Source organism: Lithobates pipiens, unplaced genomic scaffold (assembly GCF_037356315.1).
Source record: "Lithobates pipiens isolate NorthernLeopardFrog02 unplaced genomic scaffold, aLitPip1_a1.2 Scaffold_25, whole genome shotgun sequence".
Lineage (NCBI taxonomy): Eukaryota > Metazoa > Chordata > Amphibia > Anura > Ranidae > Lithobates > Lithobates pipiens.
The window spans coordinates 42,224,326-42,251,427 of record NW_027507787.1 but is presented as its reverse complement, the minus strand read 5'-3'; the positions used below and the strand labels follow the sequence as shown (position 1 = coordinate 42,251,427).

At 41.8% G+C, this 27,102-nt stretch overlaps 1 protein-coding gene across 1 annotated transcript in view; it reads right to left on the bottom strand.

The window, feature by feature from the left end:
* Positions 1–4,117: 4,117 nt before the first annotated feature.
* Positions 4,118–27,102, bottom strand: part of TLL2 (tolloid like 2) — a gene marked incomplete in the record, with an annotated part of 245,251 nt that continues 222,266 nt past the window's right edge. The window contains 8 exon segments of the mRNA XM_077454363.1: positions 4,118–6,853; positions 11,593–11,843; positions 12,041–12,254; positions 13,220–13,347; positions 19,935–20,060; positions 25,185–25,365; positions 25,502–25,662; positions 26,812–26,937. Of these exon segments, the coding sequence (XP_077310489.1) occupies positions 6,719–6,853; positions 11,593–11,843; positions 12,041–12,254; positions 13,220–13,347; positions 19,935–20,060; positions 25,185–25,365; positions 25,502–25,662; positions 26,812–26,937 (1,322 nt within the window).

The window sequence follows — 27,102 nt, the reverse complement described above, 5'->3', positions numbered from 1 at the left end:
ACAAAGGCGTATCAGTGTATGAGCAACTTCAGTCAGCCCAACTAGTTTTTCTGGACTTAAAGTGATTGTAAAGCATTGATTTTTTTTTTTTAATAAACACAAAAAAAAAAAAAAAAACATGTCATACTTGCCTCCACTGTGCAGCTCGTTATGCACAGAGTGGACCAAACACCATCTTCTGGGGTCCCTCGGCGGGTCCTCCCCACATCAGATAATCCCCTAGAAGTGCTCTCCCGAGGGGGTTACCTTGCGGGCACACTCCTGAGTCCATGATTCGGCATCCATAGCTGCCCAATATATGACTCGGCCCCACCCCTCAGCACCCACGTCATCGGATTTGATTGACAGCAGCGGGAGCCAATGGCTGCGCTGCTATCTATCCATCAAGAGAACCCCAGGCAGAAGGACAGCATGTCCCTACCAAGCGAAGTTCCAGGACTCAGGTAAGTAAAAACAAGGGTGCTGGGGGGCCGGTCACTAGTGATGGACGAACGTCCGAAGGGACGTTTCGCGAACGCGGCTGATAGTTTGCGAAGCGGAACGTTCGCGGCGGGGCCCATTGACTTCAATGGGAGGCAAACTTTGCAAACCTACAGGTCAAATTTGCAGCCACAAAATAATTAATAGCTGCTCAAACATAGTCCCACCACATGGCCAATGACATAACACATGTATGAGGTGAATCTGGGATCGACAACTACAAGCATTCTTTTTTTCATATGGGAAATTGTTGTGACAATTCAGGACTGTGGAGCGCATGAAGGCAATGGAGGAGAGGGAAGGTCAGGGACCAGGGTAGGCAAAGAAGAGGGTGCCAGAGATGATCACCAGCAGCGTGACATACAGCAATGACACCTGCACCGTGATCGAGCCATCTGACAACAGCACCATGATAGAGAGCACCGACATCAGCAGCGTGACATAAAGCACTCACACCAGCACCGTGATATATAGCACTGACAGCAGCACCATGATAGAGAGCACTGACACCTGCACCGTAAGCAGCCCCAGGAGGAAGTCAGCATAGCACAAGGATGTTGGGAGACCCTCATAATGAGCATAGCACAGGGATGGTGGGAGCCCCTCATAATAAGCAGCCCCAGGAGGATGTCAGCATAGCACAGGGATGGTGGGAGCCCCTCATAATAAGCAGCCCCAGGACTAAGTCAGCACAGCACAGGGATGGTGGGAGCCCCTCATAATGAGCATAGCACAGGGATGGTAGGAGCACCTCAAAATATGCACAGCCCCAGGAGGATGTCAGCACAGCACAGGGATGGTGGGAGCCCCTCATAATAAGCAGCCCCAGTAGAAATATGACACCGCTCAACCTCTTCAAAGAGGAGGGTACGGGCATATAGTACGGTGTGCTTTTTTTGGACAAGGAAGTGAGCCAAATGAAGAAAGGTCTCTGTGCTCGATTAAAAAAATTGTTTATAGACATATACATGGTCTACTGGTCACATGTGTTGAATTCCTCCGAGATCCATGCCTCATTCATTTTTAGAAATGTGAGGTAGTTAACACTGTCGTGAGCTAGGCGAGTACGCTTATCGGTCACAATCCCCCCTGCTGCGCTGAACGTCCTTTCGGACAGGACACTGGATGAGGGGCAAGCTCTGCCCAGAGGTCAAGCCTGCCCACCCAGTAGTCCAGGGGTTCATCACTCCTCAGAGCGTCCACATCGGCCGTTAACCCGATGTAGTTGGACACCTGACGGTCTAGGCGTTCCCTGATGCTGGATCCGGATGACACCTGTCGATGGGTCGGCTGAAAGAAAGAATGACCTCATATTCGAAGTCACCAACACATCTTCAAACCGGCCTCTTCTTGCAGGCGCTGTTGGATTGGTACCCGCAACTCCTTCTCTGCCAGCGCACGCAAAAGCAGAATGCAGCATTTCTCGAAGCAAGGCCTGGAAGTGCTGCATTCTGCCAGCCCTCTGTGATGGCGGTAAGATTTCCGCCATTTTGTGTTTGTACCGGGGGTCTAAGTACATTGCCACCCAGTACTGGTCCTTGACCCTTATGCTTTTTATACGGGGGTCTCTATTAAAACACTGGAGCATGAAGGCCCCCCATGTACACTAAAGTGGAAGCGGTGTGGTGGCCTGGCTCCCGCTCATCATCCAGGATAATGTTGTCCTCTTCATTCTCCTCTCCCCATCCACGCACAACAGGGATCCCAGAAAGGTTTAAAGCATGCTCTTCTTGCTCCTTCTCATCCGCCCCGGCGCCATCCTCCTCTGACTCCTCTTCAGACTCCTGTTGTTGACTTGTCTATACCGATGAAGGACTGCTGCAGTATAGGGCAGCGGTCAGCAGTAGTGCACCTCAACCCTATGTATTGTGGACCGATACCAGTCCTTATAGAATGGCAGACTGTACCTCACTCAACCTTATGTACTGTAGTACCCTATACCTTACCAGTCCTTATAAGGACCTTTGTGGACCAAGTAGGTTGTGTGTGAGTGATTAGCAGACTGTACGTCAGTCCCTATACCGATGAAGGACTGCTGCAGTATAGGGCAGCAGTAGTGCACCTCAACCCTATGTACTGTGGACCTATACCAATCCTTATAGAATGGCAGACTGTACCTCACTCAACCCTATGTACTGTAGCACCCTAGACAGACCAAGTTACCAGTCCTTATAAGGAGCTTTGTGGAATAAGTGGGTTGTGAATGATTAGCAGACTGCAGCAGAAGGGCAGCAGTCAAGTATAATCTTTCTATATTTGGAAGAAAGAATATTATACGTGTACAAGCCTATTACCATACCACTGATACCAGTCCTGAAAAGAACCTTTGTGGAACTAATACTAACAGCTACTGATTAAACTGACCCTCACTGCCTCACACACTGCTTCCTGCCTGTCCCTATATAAACTGACAAAACAGAGGCTACTTGAACAATAATTGAAATAGCACTTTTGTGGACCTGATAGTAACAGCTAATGACTAAACTGGCTGTCCCTGCAGCACACACTGTCCTGTCCCTTTCTCTAAACTGACAAAAGACACTCAGGCTCCTGCAACAATCACTAGCACAGCACTGCCTATCCTGAACTACACCTAACACCTATACCAGTCCTGAAAAGAACTTTTGTGTACCAAATAGCTAGCGATTTGGGTCACTGTAATCTCTCCCTGCTCCACACAGCAACCTCTCCCTATAGTGACAGAAGAAAATGTAAAATGGCCGCCGGATCGGGTGTATTTATAAGTTAGGGGGAATGTCCAAGTGTCCATGTGCTGTAATGTCTCAATTGGCTGTCCTGTACCCCATGATGGATGTGTCATCATAGGTCAAAGTTATTTTACACAGTAAACACGGAAGTCCACTGGGCAAACGGCACCAATAGTCCGCCGAACAGGCGGACCGCAAACAGCCGAAATTCGCCGCGAAATGACCGCCGGGCGAACCGTTCGTCCATCACTACCGGTCACTGCCAGGCGTTTTTTCACCTTAATGCATAGGATGCATTATTTTATATTATAAATTTAACAAGTTTTTATATTCTCTGTCGACATGGATGAAGGAAATTGATTTTATGTACTGCAATTTTGTCTTGGCATCAGCCCTTTGCAGTCCCTCTTCAAAAAAAAAGGTCAGACTGGGAGAGGAAGAACAGTACAAGGAGTTAATCAGCTGTGTAGCAGTGCATGAAGCATGCTGGTAAGGAGAGGAGAAGAGAGAGTCTCTTGCTTGTCCTTTTACAGTCCAGTCCCAGGGTGGGAAGGAGACCTGCAAGTGTTACTGTACTGAAGCAGTGCAAAATCAGGTGTCCTGCTCTGCCAGAAAGGGAGCGGTTTTGCATTAGAGCTGTGTAAATGTCAGATCTGGAAGGACAGCCATACAAATCCTTTGAAAGGAAAAACAGCTTCTTTATTTGTGCTTCTTCTGTGTATGCATGAAGAGCTGACATGTTTGGGTTTGCAGACACAAAAATAAAAAAGCCTCAAATGATCAAACCACATCAAAAATATTTTTTTGCATTGCTGGACAGAAAAGGTATGTGTTGGGAAATGTTGTACTCCCATTATAATTAAATAACTATTAAATGACCGCAGAAATTTCTTTTTTTTTTTTTACAAAGGAAGGATTAAATTTTGGCACTGAAATATTTTTTTATTATCATTCTGTTAATGACATGGCAAGAAATTACATTCTATCATAATAAAAACAGCATTACAATTCATTTGACAGGCAGGAAAAAGAGATTAGCTCTAGAAAAGCAGAAAATTATTAGCATAAAAATACAGCTTTTTCTTCTCCCAGTGATCATTTTTGTTAAGTACAGGAATTCCTGCTCCCCCAACAAACATTAGGTAGTAAAGCCAGTAAATAAGGTCTCCCAAAGCAGATGTAAAGAGGGGGTGGGAAGCTTATTAGTTTTCAATATTGCACAAGCTAATTTCAAAATCATTTAAAATTTCATATTTACATTTGCGAGATACAACAGCTACATAATTTAAGTACAAAACAATACTAACAATAAGCAGGTAAAATTACAAAACCAAAAAAATAAAATTTACCTATACAGTACTTTCACGGAGAAGAAATTCAGAAACACTACTGATGTTACACCAGTAGGTGACAGCATAGATACACTTATGTACATTATTGGCAGTTATTTGCCAGCACAGCCCTAGAAATGTAACGGGCTGAATATTTATGGTTAAGAGGCAAAAAAAAAAAAAAAAAATCAATTGCAATATGACAAGTGATTCAATTATGGAACTTTATGGGCAAGGGTCATAGGCAATCCATTAATAAACCAACAGCAATAAAAAACAGCAAAATTGGGGATATATAGGAAACATTTACAAAATAGAACAGGTAAAACACCAGCTTTTAAATTGAATCTGCCTGATGAGCATTTTAATCCCCGATTTAATTTAAATTTGGTGAGGAAAATGTAAAAATAAAATGAGTACGTGACAGAAGATTTTGCCAGTGCATTTGTTGTGATATAATGCTATGTTGTTTAGATTCTAGGATTATACAGAATTAGGTTCCCATGAGGAATATTACTATAAAATTACAGATTAAAAAATACCTCAAAGTCAGTGGAACAAACAATATTCCCCACCGTGTCAACTCATGTGATCCTTACAATAGGTAAAGTAGGATTGCCAAAATGAGCCACTACATAAATTACAGAATACTCCCTGGCCTTTCTTGTAGTGTTTTGGGCATGTGTTCATAGCATTACTTTCACATCAGTTTAAAATGCATTTGAGCTCATTGAGAATTAAATGATGGGCGCATTTGACTTGCAGTTGATCACCTTCAAGTGGATTTTGTATTCCTATAGACTTCCATAGGGAAGCAAAACCTGCTTACAGCAAAAGAAAAACCCACTTGACAGATCCATACCTTTCCTATTTAAATCCCCTTACCTTTATAGGTACTGAATGAGAGAAATTCAGGAACACAAAGTGCAGCCCACGGGGTTTAATAGGGTTTATAAATAGTGCAGGTCATTTACAAAAATTTAAAGAAAATGGAAGAATAGGTTTTACTCTTAGTAACTGCTCCACTTTTGTTCAAGTTCTTGGAAAATAAACCCAAGACAAGACATGGGGCCATCTGCTGAAGTTCCCACTGTATTTGTAGTTTGTACAGATTGAGCAGTGCAGGAATAAGGCTCCTTTCACATTAGCGCATCTCCAAAGTTGTGATTTTGATTCGACTTTTTCAAAGTCACTGCAACTTTAGGTCACACCGATTTAAAACAGGTGCCATTAAAAAGAATGATGTGCAATTTGTCATGCGACTGATGTCCAAGGTTGCATGACAAAATCGCACAAGTGTGAATAGACTCTTGGGGCTTGATTTACTAAAGACAAATAGACCGATCTTTGCAAAGTGCAGTTGCTGTAGAGCCTAGTAAATGAGGTAACTTAACTTTGCAAAAAGTACCCTATCACGTGCAAGGAAGATGGGAAAAAAAAAAAAAAAAAAAAAAAAGGATGGAAGTCCGCAGAGCTTTTGCTCATTTACCAAACTCGGGAGCAACTGTTCTTGCAGAGTGCAACTGCACTTTGCAAGAGTTCAAAGTACATTTAGTAAATCAACCCCTTAAGGTCTTATTCTGAATGGCTGTTTAATTGTTAGCTGGATATACCAAGTGTGCAAAATGATCTGCAATAGGCAGTCCAGGCTGTATACTATGCACCCGTCAGTGCTCCAAGTCCCACTTTTACCCTCAAACCATAGAATACTGAAATTAGAGAGAATTGGTTGCCGTTTGATCATGGAGCAAGACCAGAAGCAGTGGATCTTTTGCTGGACATACACTTTATAATCTGACTGTACAACCCTCTGTACAATGAGGACAAATGTAACCAATTCAATTTGTTTTGAATCAGACAGGCCCTTGCACTACACAGTTGATAAGGAGACAATCAGTTTGTATATAGAATGTAGTCCTGCATTATTTGGGCAGAAGAACATGGTGAAGCCCTTTTGAACATTTCAGAGCAATGTAAACCGAGTTAGATAAGAAAATATTTGGTCCTTGGTACATTGGCACAAAACAGAACTAGGCTATGAAAATCTGAATCCTAAACCATAAAGATCTAACAGACTGCATTCATACTTTAACACAGAAGCTTGCACAGCATTACATTCAGTCTCTGTCTCTCAAACGGCCATAAAACATTGACAAATTAGATCCTAAAAAGGCTGCAGAGCATCAGCGCAGATATCGGTCATTTCCTCATGTGGAGTGTGTCCTGGAATTTGGTACTGGTATATCGAGCATGGAATCCTTTTTTATTGATGGTGTCATCGGTGTGGAAGAGAATCATGATAGAGTCTCCAGCGGAATAGATTTCCTCAGGAGGCTAAACAAAAAAAAAAAACACAAACACCACAACAACAAATTACATATAATCAGCGAAAAGTACTATGGCAAGTATAAATACAATTCCTACAGCAAAATGATGCCAATAAACTATTTCAGGTATAAAGGGAAAATTGGGCATACTGCCAATAAAGGCCAAGTGAAACAAATTTAAATCCAAGTGCAGATTTTTAGTTTGTTTTCTTTCTAAAGCCACCTTAGAAGCAAAACCTGCCCCTGCCAGCAACCTGCAGAGTGAGACCCTTGGTCTGTGGGTCCAGCATACCACTACTGAGTCAGACTCCCGCTTCCTGCTAATTGGAGTACTCAAGATTTGACTCAGCAGGGATGTGAGAGATTGACGCTTTCCCACACAGCACAGCATGCTGGCAGGGGATAGGCTTTTGTTCTCAAGTTGTGCCTGCTTTTCAAAGAAAACCTTAAGACTCCACACACCCTCTGCCCTGACACCTGGAATGTAGTTAGTGGCTTTAAAGCGGAAAAAAATAAAAATAAAAAATAAAGTGTAGCTGCTGACGTTTACTAAAACACACACTCACCTGTCCCGCAATCCAGCGATGTGGCCACCCCAAGTCTCGGTCCTCTTGAACCGCCGTCTCCCCGCTAACCGACATTACTAGTGTGGGCATCCGGTGGTGAAAGCTTGCGGCTTCACAACCGGGTGCGCACTGGGCATCCTGAATGGCTGGGCAATCTTCTGGAACATGTCCCAGAAGATTGCAGGGAGGGAGAGAGGAGAACTAGGCGGCCCAAGCAGAAGTGGGAGCTGGTAATGACAAGGAAAAATGACATGCCAAATGTGGCACACAAGGGGGTCAGGAGTCCTTAAAACGGAAGTTCCACTTTTGGGAGGAACTCCACTTTAAACAAGTTAATTTGGGCTTTAAATGTAAAACTAATATCTAAAATCTCTTTTCATCATTTGAAAAAAAAAAAACAGACATCCCCAAAAAGTAGGTTACAGAGATTTTATAGAGAGAAAGCCACGCAACAGCAAAGGAAATGGATGTTCTGTATATAAAGTACTCATCATTTTACTTGGCTTAACATAATACTTCAGCTAGACCAAACAAAACTGTTCTGGTACATTTAGTAGTACACCAATTTAAGCCATATACACAGCATTTTATAAATCAGCCTATATATGCTGAACTGGTTGAATTCTGATCCATATATAACTGGCTTTAGGCAGCCCATGGATAATTCAGTTTTTTGTTCACCCAGCAGATGGGGAGATGGTGGGAATCCTCCTTGCTGAGTTACTGTATTCTGACAGCGAGGAGGATTCCCTGCCATCAGAATACACAGATAAGCATTACAGGCTATAGCCTGCAGTGCCGACTGAGCTGGCAAAATCCGACAGGACAGTTGTATGGAAGTTGATTGGTAGATTGACTTCTGTATAATCTCACTGCCCATACATGGTTCAAATTTTGGCAAAGTCCATTAAGCATTTTTAAAGGGGTTCTGCACTCATAATACAACATTTGCCCATTCTGTTGCCTCTAGTTAATATATCTCATAATGCCACCTGTTTTTTTTTTTTGATTCACCTACCTTTTGTAATCTTCAGTAGTTTATTTTAAACCCCTGCGGCGATGGGCGGTCTCTTGCGGGGATCAGCGTAATTTCCTGTTGAAGCCCGCACTGTCTCCTGGGATCTCGTTCGTGTAATCCCAGGAGACATTGCGGCTAATGCACCCGACATCTCGCGAGATTTCGGGTGCTACACCCGACATCTCGCGAGATTTCGGCTGTAGCACCCGAAATCTCGCGAGATGTCGGCTGTAGCACCCGAAATCTCGCGAGATGTCGGGTGCATTAGCCGCAATGTCTCCTGGGATTACACGAACGAGATCCCAGGAGACAGTGCGGGCTTCAACAGGAAATTACGCTGATCCCCGCAAGAGACCGCCCATCGCCGCAGGGGTTTAAAATAAACTACTGAAGATTACAAAAGGTAGGTGAATCAAAAAAAAAAAACAGGTGGCATTATGAGATATATTAACTAGAGGCAACAGAATGGGCAAATGTTGTATTATGAGTGCAGAACCCCTTTAATACCAAGCATTATATAAAATTGTATTAATCCAATTAATATTTTAATTTTAATCTAATAATAATCTTTAAGGTTTCTACTCCTAAAAAACTTTGGTTAGCGTTGACAGTGAGCTTATACAAGGTGTCCACTGAGAAGACAGCTTTTCCAGTTGGAGATCAAATAATCATTCATGAGATCCAATATGGATTCATGAAAAATAAAGTCTTTCAATAGTGATTTTACTACAGGAAATGCACATTTAACAACTCCGCACCAAGGTGATATTTTGTGAACTGTACACATGTGAAAATTATAGAAATAACATAAGATACGCAAGATAACTCGTTAAAGCGGAACTTGTGTCTTTTTTTAACTTTCCATCTATTAAATCCTTGTTTTAATTTTGGATAGTAAAACTTTTTCTGCCACTAAATACCTTATACAGCCCACTTCCTGTTTGTCTGGTAAAAAGGCCTAGGCTTATGACACGCACAGCTCGCTCTAGCGAGAATTTGCCAGGAAGGGAGGGGGAGGTGTCATAAGAGGGCCAATTAGAGCTGCAAAGCTGGGTGGGTGTGTGTGAATCCAGGAAGTGAACAGGCAGAAGATTCAGCTGCCCACAGTTAAAATGGCTGTAGCCAGACAGTGGAGGGAGATTTCTGTATCATATTTGGCCAGCACAGAATCACAGTATAGAATATATATAATATTATGCAAAGTAGCTGGAGAGAAGCTTCAGAATGGCAAAGATGTTTTTATTATAAATTATGTGAGCAGACTGCAGTTCCTCTTTAATGTGGCTTAGGGAATGAATGCTAGGAGGGTTTTTTAGAAAAGGGATGCACTGTAGAACCCCTGAGCATGGCAAAGAGCAGGGCAGTAACAGAGCAGGCACCAAGATCCTGAAGGCATGCAGAAACCAAAAAAGTTTTTCACCTTACATATAGCAAGTTAGAGGTGGTGGATCACATACATTTTACAAATCTTCTAGAAGGTGAAATAGTTCCAATATGTTTTTGAAGTCCATTTTTAAGTGAAGAAGAGTTAACTTTTTAGATCTGTCTGTGACCCTAATTAGGAGAGTCTCCTTAAAATTTCTGGGGCCTGTGGCACCAGGTAAGCCCAGAAAATTGTAAAACACAACCCACCTACTCTATGGGTAACAGCACTACCTATGCACTGTAAATCAAATCCACATTAAAATATAAATATGTGCAATCATAAGTCATATTAATATCACATGCACTCAAATTATATCAGAATACCAAATGTGATCGCAGTCACTGTGAACCAATGCAATCAATTTTCTTCAGGTGACAGTACTATGCCTTTACTACAAGGCTCCAAACACAAAGACAAGGACAGGGTGTACTCATTTCAGAAGACCTGGTACACAGACTTCACACCACACACAGTTTTGCTTCAACAAGAGTCAAAACCAGCATGTGTAGTTCTAGTCAATGTGTTATGGCTTCCATATACAATGATTTTTTTTCCTTCTGTTCCAATATAAAATTATGGTTCCAGCTTATATCAGGATGGGAGTTTGCATATGCCCCATTAGGGAAGAAGGAAGGATAGCCCACAGTGAAAAGCACCAATGTTTTTATTTAAAAAAATGTAAAAAATGCATTTAGAGTTAAAAAATAATGATTGCTTTAGAAAAGCATTGAATTCCAGGATTAAAGATGGCCGGCATGTATTACTAGAGCCAGAAGTAATGTCAAACTGAAGGTACCTGGCCAACATGTTTCGTCATAAGAAATATCATGTAATTTCCTATGGCAAAAGGCATGGGGGGTGGGGGACATATGTTTTCCAATATAAATAGTGGTTCCAGCTTAAACCAGGATGTGGTACTCCATAAAGGAAAAACAAAATCACTTGGAGTATATGGAAGCCATAACACCTTGGCTAGAATTACACATGCTGGTTTTGACTTGTTGATGCAAGGAGTCAAAACTCTGGTGAGTGTGGTGTGAATCTGTGTACCAGGTTTTCTGGAATGAGCACACAGGAGTGAGTACACCCTGTCCCTGTCTTAGTTTGGAGCACTGTAATGAAGGAGTGGTACTGCCACCTGAATAGCACATTGATTGCATTGGTTCATAGCGATTGAGATCACATTTGGAACCATTACCAATCTGATTTATGAGACCGCATGATATTGATAGGAGTTATGATTGCACACGATTTGTTTTTATGTGGATTTAAATACAGTGTATAGGTAGCACCGTTACCCAAAGGGTAAATGGGGGATTTTTTTTTTTTTTAAGTTTGTTTAGTTGTTTTTACACAGCATAACAGCAACAACCTGAGTTTTTGCTCATCTTTTTTCATTACCGTTTTTCACCATTTTGTTTGACATTAACATATTCATAGTGCGGGTTGTGATTTCTTTATATACACAAGGCTAAAAAAATAATTCCTTATGTTATTAATAAAAGTGATTTGTCTTTACTTTCTTTTGGATAAAGCACAAATGTGTTAAACCCCCAGTAAGCTTGGTGCTTCCCCACCACTTCCTGTCAGGAATGGAGGTCAAGTCACCCCAATAGGAACACTGCAAAAAAAATACAAAAAAAATCTTACTGGGGTCTAACACATTTGTGTTTAAAACAATAAATCTGATAGAATAGCTTTTGTTGCTGCACTGGTGGTGCCCTCTAAAAACGTACCCCTGATCCACAATATCTTGCCAGCCTTGGAGCAGTACGGTCATATCCATCATAGATTTCTACGTAGTCATAACCACAATCTGATTCTTCCTCCATTTCAAATGTTTCAAAGATTAATTCCACACCATAGCCATCTTCTGCTACAATAACCCACTCACAGTTCAACTGTACTGGGTAATTGTTATCGCCATACTGGGCATGAGAATACAGATCCTTGGTCTGGATCTCAGCTTTTAAACGTCCTCCACATTCTAAATAGGAGAGAAAAAAAAAAAAAAAAAAAAAAAACACACACATTAATAGGATCACCATTCTAAAAAAAAAAAAAAAAAAATTTTAAATTGCTTTTAAAAGACCAGTGCATTTTTCTTTAGGTCAGCTTGATTAGAAAAAAAAAAAATAGCTTTAGTAGTCAAAAGAATACAATCAGTAAAATATATTGATATACCTGTACTATATTTGGCCTGGAATCCTTTTCTCTGCACTGAAGCATCAGAATAAAAATGCAGAAACATATTGTTTGTTGATGCAATTACAGGTTCTGGTTTTGTGCTGCCGCAAAATCGCCCAAGAATGGGGAATTTACTGGTTGGTCCATCGTACAGTTCAAGGTGATCATAGGCACATTCCTGGTGCAGTTCAATTTCAAAGTCATTGAAAACCTAAGAGTATAATTATGATCAGTAGAATACACATCTTTATAAAGGAGAGTTTCCCATAAACAGCTTTAAGAGTCAACAGAATGGTTAAACCATGTACTGTAAAGGCAAAAACTGTATTTTTTAGTTACAGAACTTTTTTTTTTTATTTCGCTACATGTCCATACTAGGCCTATTCACCCCATTTGTCCATCTGACCATGGTATTCGAGAAGAAAAGCAATGGAAAAGCTACCATTTTACAGTTGTTGAAATGAAAATTGAGAGGTAATGTTCCAGGGGGGTTCAAAGTTATTAGAGTTCCTTTCATTTGCTGATGCAACTCTGGGACAGGAAATGAAGGGAAATCTCCCAACAGGACAAAAATCACACAAAAAAACCTGACAGATTTTTAAACTTCCCCATCCAGAAAATAAAAATGAATATACTTTACAAACAATGATGTGCAGTTTCCAGAACCAAGATAGTCATCAGTACTACAAATTTCTTAGAGGACCTCATCTAGGTTCATTATGCAAAGTTCAGTTTATAAAACCCACAACTACATAAATTTAAGGCTAAAATGAACAAAATACCAATGACTTGGAAGTCAATCTGTTTATGAGATCACAATGGATTATTCCCCGCTATGGTCGTTCTACTTGTTTACAGTTTCTAAGAAAGTTGAGATAATGTCAGATCAAAATTTCCAGAGACTGACAACCATCCGCTACTTTGAGGTTACACAAGTAAACCCCTCTTACTACACTGGTGAATATTTCCCCACAAGAGTATTTAGATGAAAATATGGAATTTACCTTTATGTTTTTATAATTTTAAAAGGGTATGCATCATAAAAAAAAAAAAAAAAAAAAAAAATGAAAATCACATCTGTTAAGGTCATAAGCCATCATGCATAATGTAGGCCAAAGTACAATACCTTTAATAATTTAGCATTCCTATATTTCATATTCATGGAAGGACACTTACAAGTTTGACTCTATGACCAGCAGTAGTGGATATGCCCCATGTGCACTCCTTGCGGCTTGGATACTTCTCAGGATAACTTGGGCTTGAAATAGTTCCCTCAGCATTCACAAGTCTGTGTTCACAGCCAGCTAGAGATAAGCACTGTGTTAGCAACATGCAAGGATTTAAACAATGCACTGGCCTTTTGCATTCATATATTTGGAACTTAAAGCGGAGGTCTGCCCACCGCTGCAAAAATGAAAAGCCGGCAGCTGCTGACTTAATAAATCAGACACTTACCTGTTCTGGAGTCCAGCGATGTCGGCACCGCAGCTAAAGTTTCCATCAGCTGTCGGGTGCATGCCACCTCCATTGCGAGTAAGGGAACCTGGCTGGGAACTCTACTGCGCATGTGCGAGGCTCCGCTTCTCTCTCCTACTGGCCCGGCGACAGGGGGAGGGCGGGCGGGATTTCAATACCCGAGGCTGGAGCTCCCAGAAGTGGGACCAGGATACCTGAGAGACAGCTATCCTACCCTCCCCACCCCCCAAAGATGCCAAATGTGGCACCTGAGGGGGGAAGGAGTACAACGAGCTGAGATTCCACTTTTGGGTGGAACTCCGCTTTAAGTTATGTAAAATATTCCATAGTAACCAAGACCTGCACAAATTGTAATAAATGTTGGCAAATTAATAAGAATCTACCCACATCAGTCCCTGCATAAAGTACATTAGACCTTAAATACATGAACAAATATGTAATACATTGCGGCTTCCATGTCTGATAGCTACATTGGTGTCTTCTGTTTTTTTTTTTTTTTTTACTTTCGCCTGGTGATCCTTCTTGTCCTAGGGTGACAACGCTCACTGTACTATATCTATGGAGAAGCAGCGTCACCCAAGGACAGGAAGTGTCATGCCTAGAGAACACTTCCCCCCTCTCATCATAACAGAGGAGGTGGGGAAATAGGAAAATTTGGCAAGGACATCTATATCATAGGGCACCGCATCCCAATATTTGTCAAGAAGGAAATATATGGAACTAGAGAGGGGGGGGGGGGGGGGGATTATTACGGTGCCTAATATATAATACAATACAACAAAGGAATACAAGAAATTGCAAACAATTGAGTACAATACATAGTTTAAAAGAATTAAACAGTAGTTCTTTATTTGAAAAAGTAATTCTAAAATTCTGTATTGTCAGAAATAATTCGTAACAATGCACAGTACAGGAGATAAAAATAGTCGTCTACTCAATATAGTATGATCGGAATTTAATCGCTGGGACTCCTTTGACCAGCGTTTATAATAGGCACCGTAATAATCCCCCCCTCTCTAGTTCCATATATTTACTTCATAACAGGAGGTGTTCTGTAGTCCACAGAGAACAAATAACACTGTTGGTATATTTAACAATCAGAAAGGCAGCCAATGGGAAAAGTTAATTGTTGGGGTACACCTGCCCAAGACATTGTGCTGCCTGGGTCCAAGAATGAAATGCTGAACCCGAATCATCATATAAAGTTCTCACACGCTGGTATTTGGTTCCTGCGAAAATCACTAAATTCTCAACAGACAACACTGGCCTCTGCTTACGTGGCTGTCCAGAAAAGGGTACCTATATACATACCTGGTGGCATTGCTCAATTGTACAATCATTTTGGAAAAAGATCCGATAATTACAAAATTTTTTGATCGTCCAATTTTTCCAGACCCAATTATAGCTCTCCTTAATTTAAAACCAGCCTTTCTGAATCAGAAACAATTCAAATTAGTTCTTACACTCCCGATAGCCGCAAAGCAGACTATAGCCAATGCGTGGAAAACAGATGTGGTGAATATTGCAGAAACCAAACGCAGAATGAATCAATCTTTCATCCATGCTAAAATGGATGCTATAGATAAAAACCAGATGACAAAGTTTGATATCATATGGAAACCCTGGATTAAATATTATACGTCAGATAATATTGACAACCGAGTTTTATTGTTATGGTGATTAAGATTTTTTTATAGAATTACAACATTAGCTGATATATAAAACCTCCTCCGGAGAATTATTCCCTCCCCTTCCCCTCCTATATACCTTTTTTTATGTTCTTCCCTTACTATATAATACTTACTATAAACATACTTTAGAAGTTATGGTCAAAAAATTTAAAATCATATATTTTCTTTTAGACATATTTATATTTTCTTGGGATTAAAATGTTTAAAACTCAGCTATAAGAATGTTTTCAAATTCTAAAATATATAAGGCCATTTATTGTCATTCCCACGAGAATATCTTGAAATTCTTCTTTGCTTTGTATCATCCGTGCTTCAATATGTCTACTTTTTATTTCTGGTATCACATAATTTGTCTTCTATTCTGTACATGTATTTTATTTTAACATAAAATAAAAAAACTTTTGAACGAGAAATGCTGAACCCTCCACTGCGCCCCCCCCCCCAAAAAAATTGCAATTCCAAACCAAAACACTCCAATTTTATTTTGGTTATATAGCTTTACTGACATGGTGATTGCACTGATGGGGCACTGGATCCTGCCAGCTCGCTCTTCTGCACTGTCTCGTCTCACCGCAAGCTTAACTGGCAATGACGCTGGTTTGACAAGCAATTGCTATGTCATTGGATGGAGACCCACTCCAAATCAATGCCGCTGGTCACTTGTGACACGTCCTACTCGGCCGCTCCCCAAACGTACACTGCTGCACTGCACTGCACTGCCTCTTCCTGCCAGGCACTGGCGGCTGCAACACTGAGCCTGATACTGAGCTATACCATTACCGGGTGGCAGGCAGGCGGCAATAGCATACTTTATTTTCCCTCTGACGTCACACGCTGCTGCGTCCCCCCACGCTGTCCCAACTGGCTGGATTGTGTCTACGGATTGTGAAACACAGCCGATTTTGTTCCCAGCGCCTCGCCGCTGATATCACTGACATCGCTGACATCTCCATCTACAGCCCCTGCCTGTCAATGGGACTAAAAGCAGACGGTATACCCGCACAGCTCAATTTTTATGTGAGACTTATCTGTTTATTAACCACTTACCGACCAGCGCACGACGATGTACGTCCTATTTTTGAAGAGGGATATCTCGTGAACGGCAGCAGCTGCTGCCACTACCGAGATATCCATCTCTTCAGGCGCCGGTCAGCTGTACGATAACGGTGGTCTCCACGGCGTATTCGCCGCGAGATCACCGCTATCGGCAGTGGGAGAGGTGCCACCCCCCTCCTGCCGCCCTCTCACACCTTCTGCCGCTTACCGGAGCCGTCTGTAGCGGCGGAGGCGATCGGGTCCTTTCACTAGCTAGGTATGGAGACGAGTGAGGCCAAGATGGCCCCCACTCGTCTCTATACCATAGGAGGGCAGAAGCGACGTCAAAACGTCCCTTCCGCCCATACCTCTTAAAGGTATATTTTTTTTTAAATGTAATCTTTTCTTTTTTGTTAAAAAAAATATGAGATCTGAGGACTTTTTGACCCCAGATCTCATATTTAAGAGGACCTGTCATGCTTTTTTCTATTACAAGGGATGCTTACATTCCTTGTAATAGGAATAAAAGGGAGGGGTTATATGGGGAATTGAACTTCCTGTCTAGGGTGTGCCAGTGTCCATCACCTGAAGGTGCCATATAACCCATACAGTAATTACCGTGGCACTGTGTCCCGTGATGTACGATAAAGAAAAGTGTCTGTATATTTATTCCAATTGGCTCTACTGAACGCTTATGTGCTATACAAAGAGTCAGGATTAGGGATGAGCTCAGGCATCTCTGCAGCCACACATCGGGGCAATGTCTCACTGCCTGTGATTAGCGCAGCGCTGCACTGACTTTCTGGTGGGCTCTGCAAGTGTTCCATACGAAGACGTCTGAGCTCATCCATAGTCAGGATGAACTGGATCTTGCCTAAAATTGAAGGAAGAGATCACAGCCCTACTATTTCCAGATGGTGCTGTGGCCCAACTTCCCGATGCAAATGCAGTGAGCCGGCTGCATGAAAGGCATTTTCCAGAAGTCCTCCGTGGTACCTCTACCCAAAAGGTCACCCCAAAGATATTGTGTCTGCAGAAAACCCTGCTATAGGCGCGACACTCGCTTTTGTCCCTCTTGTCCTGAACAACCTTGTCTCTGCATTGGTGAATGTTTCCGTCGCTAACACACACTAGTGGAGTATTAGCGTAGGGTACAGCACTGCAGTCGTAGGGCACACAAACACAGGGTCTCGAAAGATGAGGTCCCCACATTTTGCGAGACCCTAATCTGCAACATTTACAGCTAAAATAAAAGTGAAAAAAAAAAAAGTGAATAATAAAGCCCAAAATAGTTTTAAACTCACTCTAGTTACTGTATTTTATGCTTAACTATAATGTTTTATTTTTACTGTGTGTTCTTGTATTTGCTTTGCAGGTACACCATTTAGCTGCAGCACGGGTTTATTTATTCTGACAGCAACAGGGTTTGCTCTCACGATAAGTAGAAGGCGTGGCACCACCACTGTAGGATGCGTTTTCACCACAAAAAAAATAAAAATAAAATAAAAGGGAGCATATATGCTGAAGCATGGGGGCAGGGCTGGAGGGGCAATTTGCTCCTAACATTAGGGGTGGATTGCCCCCATGCTTCAGTATTTTTTATTCTTTTTAGCACACATTGTTTTATTGCGTTAATATTTTAATGCTACCATGGTATCAGGTACGCCATTCAGCTGCAGCATGTATTTTTTTTTTTTTTTTTTTAACCAGCAACAGGGTTTGCTCACGTTACGTAAATCAGCAACTCCAGCGCTGTCAGGAGGCAATTTCAGCAACACAGAAAAAAAAAAGGTGCATGTATGCCCATCATTAGAAGTGGGTAAATGCAGGGCAGTATTCTAATGGTGGGCATGCCCACCGATTAATCTTTTTTCGTTCAGCCCACAGGATGCATGAAAAAAAAAAAAACGAACATTACAATATGCCCAACATGGACCAGCAATGTACTGGTATAGTGCTGGACTTTAAGTGCTTATGCCAGAATGATGCCTACTTCTGCTAATTCTCCTGAGTACGAGGATACCACATGTGAGACTTTGGGAGCCTAGCTGCGTACAGGACCCTGAAAACCAATCACCGCCTTCAGGATTTCTAAGGGCGTAAAATGGCGATTTCACTTCCTCACTACCCATCACAGTTTCGGAGGCCCTGAAATTTAAAGATAGCACAACCCCCCTGCCAAATGACCACATTTTGGGAAGTAGACACCTCAAGGTATTTGCCAAGAGGCATGGCGAGTATTCTGCAGCTTTCATTTGTTTTGGAAAATGAAGAAAAAGGGAAATGGTTTTCTTTTTTCAAAGCTTTGACAAAAGGCGAGATCTGCAAAATACGCAACATGCCTCTCAGAAAATAGCTTAGGGTGTCTACTTTCCAGATAGACGATAGTAGTGAAATCAAAAATTTACGTCCCAAGACATCCTGACGGCAGCGATTGGGTTTTGGGGTCCTGTACACAGCTAGACTGCCAAAAAAAAAAAAGTTAACTCAGGAGAAGCAGCAGAATGTATTTTGGGGTGTCATTTCCCATATGCCCATGGCATGTTTGAACAATATATCATTTAGTGACAACTTTGTAAAAATATATAATTTTTTTTGTCAAAAGAAATGCATGGTCTGCCAATCCTAGCCTTCTTTGTGACTCAAAAGTACTAAAGCCATTGAACAGCATAACAGCAAGGCAGATAGCCATTTTCAGAAGAGGTGTGTGCTATAGTATGAGAAAAGTGAAAAGTAAAATAAGCTTTGGCGCTAAAACCTAAATGGTGTATTAAAAATGCTAATACTCTGCAAATTACATAAAATGAAGCCCAATGTGGGAATTTCACCAATACACTGTATACGTGATATTAAAGCTATATGTAAATGGAAATGTGTATCCGTTATCCTACATAGTAACTATGCACAAGTGTGGTAAAAAATAATGACTATGCACAAGTGTGGTAAATGATATGATAAAAATTACAACTAATCTATCACAACTAAAAATGTAGGTGCTTTGACAAAAAGTGCTTTAGCTCACGTAAATGAGCCAATACTTATATTCTAAAAAGTGACAATCAAAAGGACATTGTGAAAATACCAAGTGAAAACATCAAAAAAAATCAAAAAAATCATATAATGTCCAATCCAAAATGTGTTATAATGTCCAAAAAAATAACAATATTTGTTCAAAGTCGCATCATCTAGTTGCTGAAAAAACGCATAAGACTTTTATCAGATAGGAAGGTGAAGCAAGGTGACTGGTGAAAACAAGGGTTAAATTCCTCTCCGGTGCGCCACTCTGTGTTAGAGAAAAAATGTATATATGCGCTCACCAGACATTAAACCCTCAATGGGTTAACCAAGCAGTCACAGTATGAGCCACTGTGCAGCTCTCTCGAGGCTCTGCCACCGCTGTGCTGTGGGGATATTTTACACTCTTCCTTCCGTGAATGGTCCGTTTAGCGTTTGTACATGAAGGGAAACAGAAGTACAACCATGGTGCAATATTGTTGTAAAAACGTACTATGTTTATTAAAAACAGTTTTACTCACAAATTCCAAAAAAGATAGATCGCTGTGAAATATACTCCGCCTGGCGTTACTGCTTGAATAGCAGTGTAAGGTGCACGTCCTAGGCCACGCCCTACGCGTTTCGTCAGAGCGACGTCATGGAGATATGTTATGGAGATATTTTAGTGACCTTACCTTCTTTACAGTCATGTCCATTGTCATGAAGTGTGTAGCCATTTTTGCACTGGCACATATAGCTGCCAAATGTGTTGATACACTCATGCTGACAGCCTCCATTTTCTTTGGAACACTCATCCTTATCTGTAAAACAAGAAGATGCAGCTTTAATAAGTTGTCATACAATAGTGGCACACACACAGACTTGAAAACTGTTTATATACTGCAGCTGCACTGGTTGATTAGCTGGTTGTTGCAGTTGTACTCAGCAGTTACATCTGTGTCTAGCATTTGGATACTGCGATCTACTGTATTTAGATCCACCAGTGCTTGAACACGTTGAAAGAAATTTTACACCATAAGTAAAAGCTGGATCATAACTAAATGAGGGCTTCATGTCAATTAACAGAGGTACTCTTTGACCTGTGAATGTAGGGCTGCTCGCGAAAGCAGATCTTTCACACAGCGCAATTGAAGTCCTGTTAATTTGTTAACGTTCCTGAAAAACTAGCATAGGGTTGACATTGAGCACACATACACAGTTAAAGGTGTGCTCTTTCTTCACGGTGTTAGAGTTATGTCAAATCACTGGAGTCTTTTTTTCCTTTTATTTACAGATTGGTGATGTTAAAATTACAATTCTGGCACTCATATGCCCTCCACCAGGCTTGATACCTCTTTTCCATTGCTCCGATTGGATGCTTATCGGTTTGAGTTCCCTGGCATGGACGGGACCCGTGACAATACATGCGTGTCCCGGGGCAACGTCCGGCCTCTATCTCCCTGTATGGGGTCACCGAGGGCACTTGCACACCAGAGCTGTCCCTGTATCTGGGCAATTGTGGCCGCACCCTCCGTGTCGGCGGTGCTCTGGCGTCTGACGTCATCGCGCCTATGATGTGGTGACGTTAGACGCTGCCCCGCCGGGGGAGCAGTGCTTTTGGTTGCCTCTGACACTATTGTCGATCAGAGGTAGCAGGGGTATGCCCTCTTTGGGAGTCTTCCTCCTCTGTCATCATTGTTACTCAGTACCCGCCCTTTCCTGGGAGGTGTCTCAACTTTATAGTGCCTATTTAAATACTTGATTAGCATTATGCATCTGCTACCAGCAATACCTTCACACATTGTAGCAAGGGTTGTGTGGTGTATCTGTTTGTTTGGGGAGTTATATGGCTGTGTACTTTGAAGTAGGACTGCATATATTTTAACGCCAGTAGCTCTCTGTTGGTACCATTCATACATATTGAAACTTTTGGACCAGTATACATTTTAAGTTATTTTGGTGTTACCTTTCAGTGGAGAGCCTGGGCACTATACTATGGACTCAGCCATATATGTGCTTTTGTTTCAGCCCCAAAAACTTGGAATTAGATCTGTACCTATTTAGTTTACAGTCTCAGCCTATGTTCCATCTATCTTCAGCAGTCATTTTTGATAGTTGATTAGCCTTTGGATACTTTGGGGTTTCTCTTTCTCCCCCATTTACTGACTTACTAGCTAGTTTAATCTTGATGCATTTGCAATCATGAAGTGCGTTATATATGCCATTTATATTAGGGGGTTCACTCGCACCCAGCTGCTCCTTGAGGACACAGCGACCTTCTGCACCAATCTCCCTTTGCCGTGGTTTAAAGTGATGGTTGTCTCGTCCTGGGCTGCTTATCGCACAAATTTCTCCTATTCTGTTGGGATTCCTACTGGCCTCCTATCTTTTTGACATCATTAGATATAATTTGGAGCCTACAATTACCCCTGAATTAAGCAATAATCGCTCTACCTGAAATAATTCATTTGCAACAGCCTGGAGACCAAAGTGTTGGAGTTCACCTGCTTTTAATCAATAGCGCCCTGCCTTTAAAATTTCTCAGTAAGTTTGTTTGAGCTTCCTTTGAATTTCCTGTTTGATCTCTTGGCATATGCTCTGTATGACTTTGCTTTTATTGTAGGTATGGTAAATATTATGGCATTTATGTACTTTAATTTGTCTCCATGTCAGACATCGCAGTCTCTTCGAAATCTCTGAAGGAATTGCATACAAAAATATTAATCTGAAACATGTTGAATATTTGGAGTGTATCTGACGGTGCTCTTATACTTTAGTTTCCCTTCTCACACTCTGGAAGAGTAACTGCATGTATTTTGTTATGATGCACTGTAATTTATGAATAAAATTTGTTATATAGTTTTTCTTAATCTTTTCTATTGGATTGAGTTATTTCTAAACCCCACCCATACAATCCCTTGGGGCGTTTCTCCTTTTTGTTGAGTCTCAAACTCTGATGTTATCATTTGCTTGTTAAAGAGAGGAAGTAAAGCTAAAAAAAATAAATAAAAAAAAATAAAAATAAATACACCCTGTAAGGCAAAGGCATAATGAACTAGTTACCAGAGATGGAAGCCCCCAAAGCGACCCTTGTTCTCCTCCGACATCTATCCCGGAGTGACTTCCGGGTATTGCGGCTCCGGCGCTGTGACTGGCATTATCGCCGTTAGCGGCATGCTCAGTGCGCCGCTATCTATGGCGCATTCCTAGTGCGCCTGCGCGCTGCTGTCTATGGCGTATGCCTTTTTGCAAATATCTCCTAAACCACGTAGGAGATATTTATTGCACCTACAGGTAAGTCGTAATCTAGGCTTACCTGTAGTTAAAAGTGGTCTGTAAGGGTTTACAACCACTTTAACCCCTATACTCGCTATCAGTCAAGGAATTAAGTGGCCATTTAAGAATGACCTATGGTGGCTAGAGCACCCGTGTTAAACAGTTAATAGAACACTCCTTAAAATGCTATAAAATGTGGCACCCACAAAACCGGCTATTTTCTGTGCCCATCAGTGTGGTTCAAGGTTACTAGTTTAACCAAGATCATGCCATCACATTGGCATACTGCACCAAATAACCATCTATACACATATGCAAATGTAGCGCCGGCTCCTGAAGAGCACGCGCTGTGTGTTTTTCTCCATTTAACATTCCTGAAACCGCAGTTTGGTTTTGGGTTTAATTACACCAAATTATGGTCTCAGTATCAGTCTGGCTGGATTGCACTGTTTTCTGCTTGGCCATAGGTGCCGCTGTCATCGCTGGCAGGTGTGAGAACGCAGTTCAGCTGGGTGCATTGAGTGCCACTTTTTCTCGGAATGAACTCAGTGGCTGTATCATCCTGCTGTGCATTCTGGGAGAGGGTACTTAAGGTACTGACATCACGTGCTTCTGGGTTCCGGTCCAGAAGATCTTTGTTTGGTCCTGGTCCTCCTGACCAGCCCCCATGGCTCTCATGGCCTGGGGTGCGAATCCATCCAATTTGGAGTCTCGGGGCTGGCTAGCCCAAGGCCAAGTAACTGGGAGGATTCGGAGGTGGTCCGGTGCCGTGTCTTCTGTGGAGAGGCCCAGCAACTGAAGAAGTAACCAGGTGAGGGCTCTTCCGGAGAAGGCCACGCTGAAGGCTGGCTTCTCAGAAAGAGCCTGGAGGCTTAGTTGAAAGACCCCAAGTGAATCTACACTCATACAGTATCACCGGGCCGGCTGCAAGATACTGGTACCGTATGAGGGCTCTCTAAATTGGTCTACATCCTTCAGCAACTACAAGTGTTTTTCAACAAGTCTGTGGCAGAGACTTTATTCAACCATTCCATATGCAAGTCTGTGGCAGAGGCTTCGCTTTATCTGAGCACTCTATCAGCTGCTAGGCCTAGCGAGAGGAGGTCTATCCGATAACGGTGACGATCCAGTTGTGAATGGCTATTCCCTGGATTGCTATAGTGAGAGACTACATGTTTTGGCTAAGTTCCAAGAGTACCTGAACTTTCTACCCAAAACCCTCTAACCCTTATCGAGAGACTGTTTTATTTTCTTTTTTGCAAATAAAAATCCCTAAAGCGAATCTGGTGTCAGTTTCTGAAATTCTTGGGCCATCAACCTCAGGAAACCCCTAGACATACACGAGGTCAAGAAGTAAACGGTAAGCCCAATAAAATCAGCAGCTCCTCCGGGAGTTCGTGCTACACAAATAAGGTAGAAACCAGCCAAAATTTGGTCAGTGTGTACTCCTTTCAATAGAAGATGGTCTAAAAAGATCCTTGCATCCACATCACGTGTGTGGATATGCTGATCTGAGGTTTTTTTCTCCTTCATTTATCCTTCTGGTTGAATGAGAAAAAATAAAATAAGTTGGAAATACACTAAAGCAGGGGTCTCCAAACTTTCTAAACAAAGGGCCAGTTTACTGTCCTTCAGACTTTAGAGGGGCTGGACTAAGGCCATTGGGAGGAGAAGAAGCGAAGAAGCAGCGACAGAAGACCGGGCCACCGCTAGTAAAAGCTATAAGAAGATAGCGGAGGCCCGGCAAGAAGAACCGAAGAGTGGGACAAGACCCCCGAAGTCGGAAGAAGTTCCCCGAAGTCGGAAGAAGTTCCCCCGAAGTCGGAAGAAGTTCCCTGTGCAGCGGCAACGAAGAAGAAAGCCGGGCTCCTCTGCTAGTAAAAGAGCAGAAGATAGTGGAGGAGTCCGGCGAGAAACCCCCCCCCCCCCCCCACCCCAAGACAGGAAACCACGAGAATAAATTTTAAAAACCTGTGTTGCGTTTTATTTATTTACACTTTTTCCCCCCAGGTGAATGGGTAGGGGTACATGGTACCCCATACTCATTCACACAGGGTGGGGGGCCGGTATCTGGGGGCCCCTAATTAAAGGGGGCTCCCTGATTCCGATAAGCCCCCCACCCGCAGACCCCGACAACCAACAGCCAGGGTTGTCGGGAAGAGGCCCTTGTCCACATCAACATGGGGACAAGGTGCTTTGGGGTGGGGGGGGGGGCGGCCGCAGGGCTCGGATAAGGGTCCGATATGGACTTTGGGGTGGTGCCCACACAGTTTTTTCATTGTAGGGCTTCCCTTTTAAATCCATACCAGGTGACGGGGCTAGTGACATGTCAATCTCGCCGACTGAGGCGGCAAGATTGTCTTCATGCGCTAGTCCCCTCTATTTGGAGCCACGTTCAAAATGAACAGACTTTTCTAAGTATGTGGAGAAGTCCGTTCATTTCAAAAGTCCGGCGGACTAGCACACAGACGGGCGGATTGTCCGCCCGACAATTTTGAGTCAAAACATCTTTCCAAGTCCGCCGGATAGTCTGATCGTGTGTACGAGCCATTACAGTCTAAATATCTTTGCTGATATAGCCACTGCATGCATTCCAAGAAATGTGCAAGCGCAACAGACTGCTTTTCAGTGTTATTTTTAGAACTACAATATTTAATGATTTTCCTTACCAGAAAAAAAGTTTACTTTAAATCCTTTTTTGGACACAGTGTTATCAGATTTAAATTCCAGTCTTATACCATTGCCTTGTGATGTAATGACATCTGGTTTTTCAGAGCCACAATATCTTCCATGTAGCTTTGACTCTGAAGTAAGACCACTGCGAATTTCCACATAGTCATACTTGCAAACCTAGAGAAATGATCATATGAGGTTAATTTATTTTATTTTTTTGCACAGTAGAATCTTTGAGCATTGAAAATTGTGGGTAAAAGAAATTATAAACCGTAATAGGACAAAAACAAATCTTTTAATTTGTTGTGCTTACATCATTGCCCTCAATGTCAAAGACTTCAAACTGCAGTGATATCCTGTACTGTGCTGGAGCTACCACTTGCCATACACAGTTTTTGTTCATAGGATATTCATTTGGCCAGCCAGGACTTGTTATTGTCCCATCTAGTTTTGTGATGAAACCTCCACAGGCAACTACAAGAAAAAGGAGACAATGAATGTTGACAAAAGAAAATCTCACACCATTAACTCAAGTTTTAAAGGATAAGTTCACTTCTCCCTCCCACCCAAAAAAAAAACAAAAAAACAAAAAAAAAACAAAAAAATAAAAAAATAAAAATAAAAATCATTTGTTGCAGGAAAAAATAAAATAAAATTCATTTCTTTTTTAAAAAGCATTGTAACAACGATCAGCAGGCTGTCAGGACAGAACACTAAATGCACAATGCGGCCTAGCAGGCAGAGCCCCGCATGGCTGCATTGGTTTTAGAGTGTAACAGCGAGTGTGGGGGCCAGTGCATTTGTAACATGTTGCACTCTGAATAGCAGTGTGATATGTTACAAAAAGGTGAACTAATCCTTCAACAATTACATTCCATAGTTTTGCTGGCTATGCTAGGAATACATATTAAAAACAGATTTCTTAAAATGGTTTGCCAGTATGGTCATACATAAAAAATAAAAATAAAAAATAAAAAGTAGAGGCACCTTACTGTCATACGGTGATAAAACATAGCTAGACAAAGCAGCAATAGTAACTGTAAAATATTCTTACCAATAAAAAGATTTGCTGTTAAAACTGTCCCGGGCTGCCCCTAAGCCCAGAGTAACAGTGTCTATCACAAGCTAGGCTATTGAGAAATATGCATACAACACAGCTTCCCAGAGTCAATGGGGTATTTTTTTAGGTTAGGTTCACGATGCTACTATACGATTTTGATCTTTCAGTGAGATTATGTAGTGCTACTTGGATGGCACATTAAATTAAGGTTTGCATAGCCTATGGGCTCAAAATCGCACCAAAGTACAGTAGTCTTTTCCAAAATCGCTCCATGCTGAGTCGCATTTATGTGAACAGACACCACTAAAAACAATGTGCTTTCCCTTGTCATGCGATTGTGTGACTCAAGTCACATCTGAAATTCCACTAGTATGAACCAGGCCTTAAAGACACCAAAAAAAAAAAAAAAAATTGTCACCTGTGTTCTTTTGAACAAGGAAACTAAAAGGAATAGATCAACGCAATACTACATATTACTAGATATTCTTCCAAATATTCTGAATAATGTCTACAAAGCCTGGTTTTAATGTATTACAGCTTTGATCTCTTACATCGATACTCACCTTCACAGTTTTTCTTGTCTGGAGTCAGCTCATAGCCTGGATCACAGACACATTTGTAGCTTCCCAGAGTATTAACACAACGCTGAGCACATCCTCCATTATCAGGCCTTGCACATTCATCCATCTCTTTTCAAAAATAAAAAGATCAGCAATGCTAAATCAGGTAATGGAGTATTTACGAACAAGAAAATCACTGGTGTAAATTGAGGCTGAACAGAAATATGAAAGTAATTAATTCTCCCATAAAACACGAACCCTTAAGTTTTCTAACTTGATGACTGAGTTATGGCG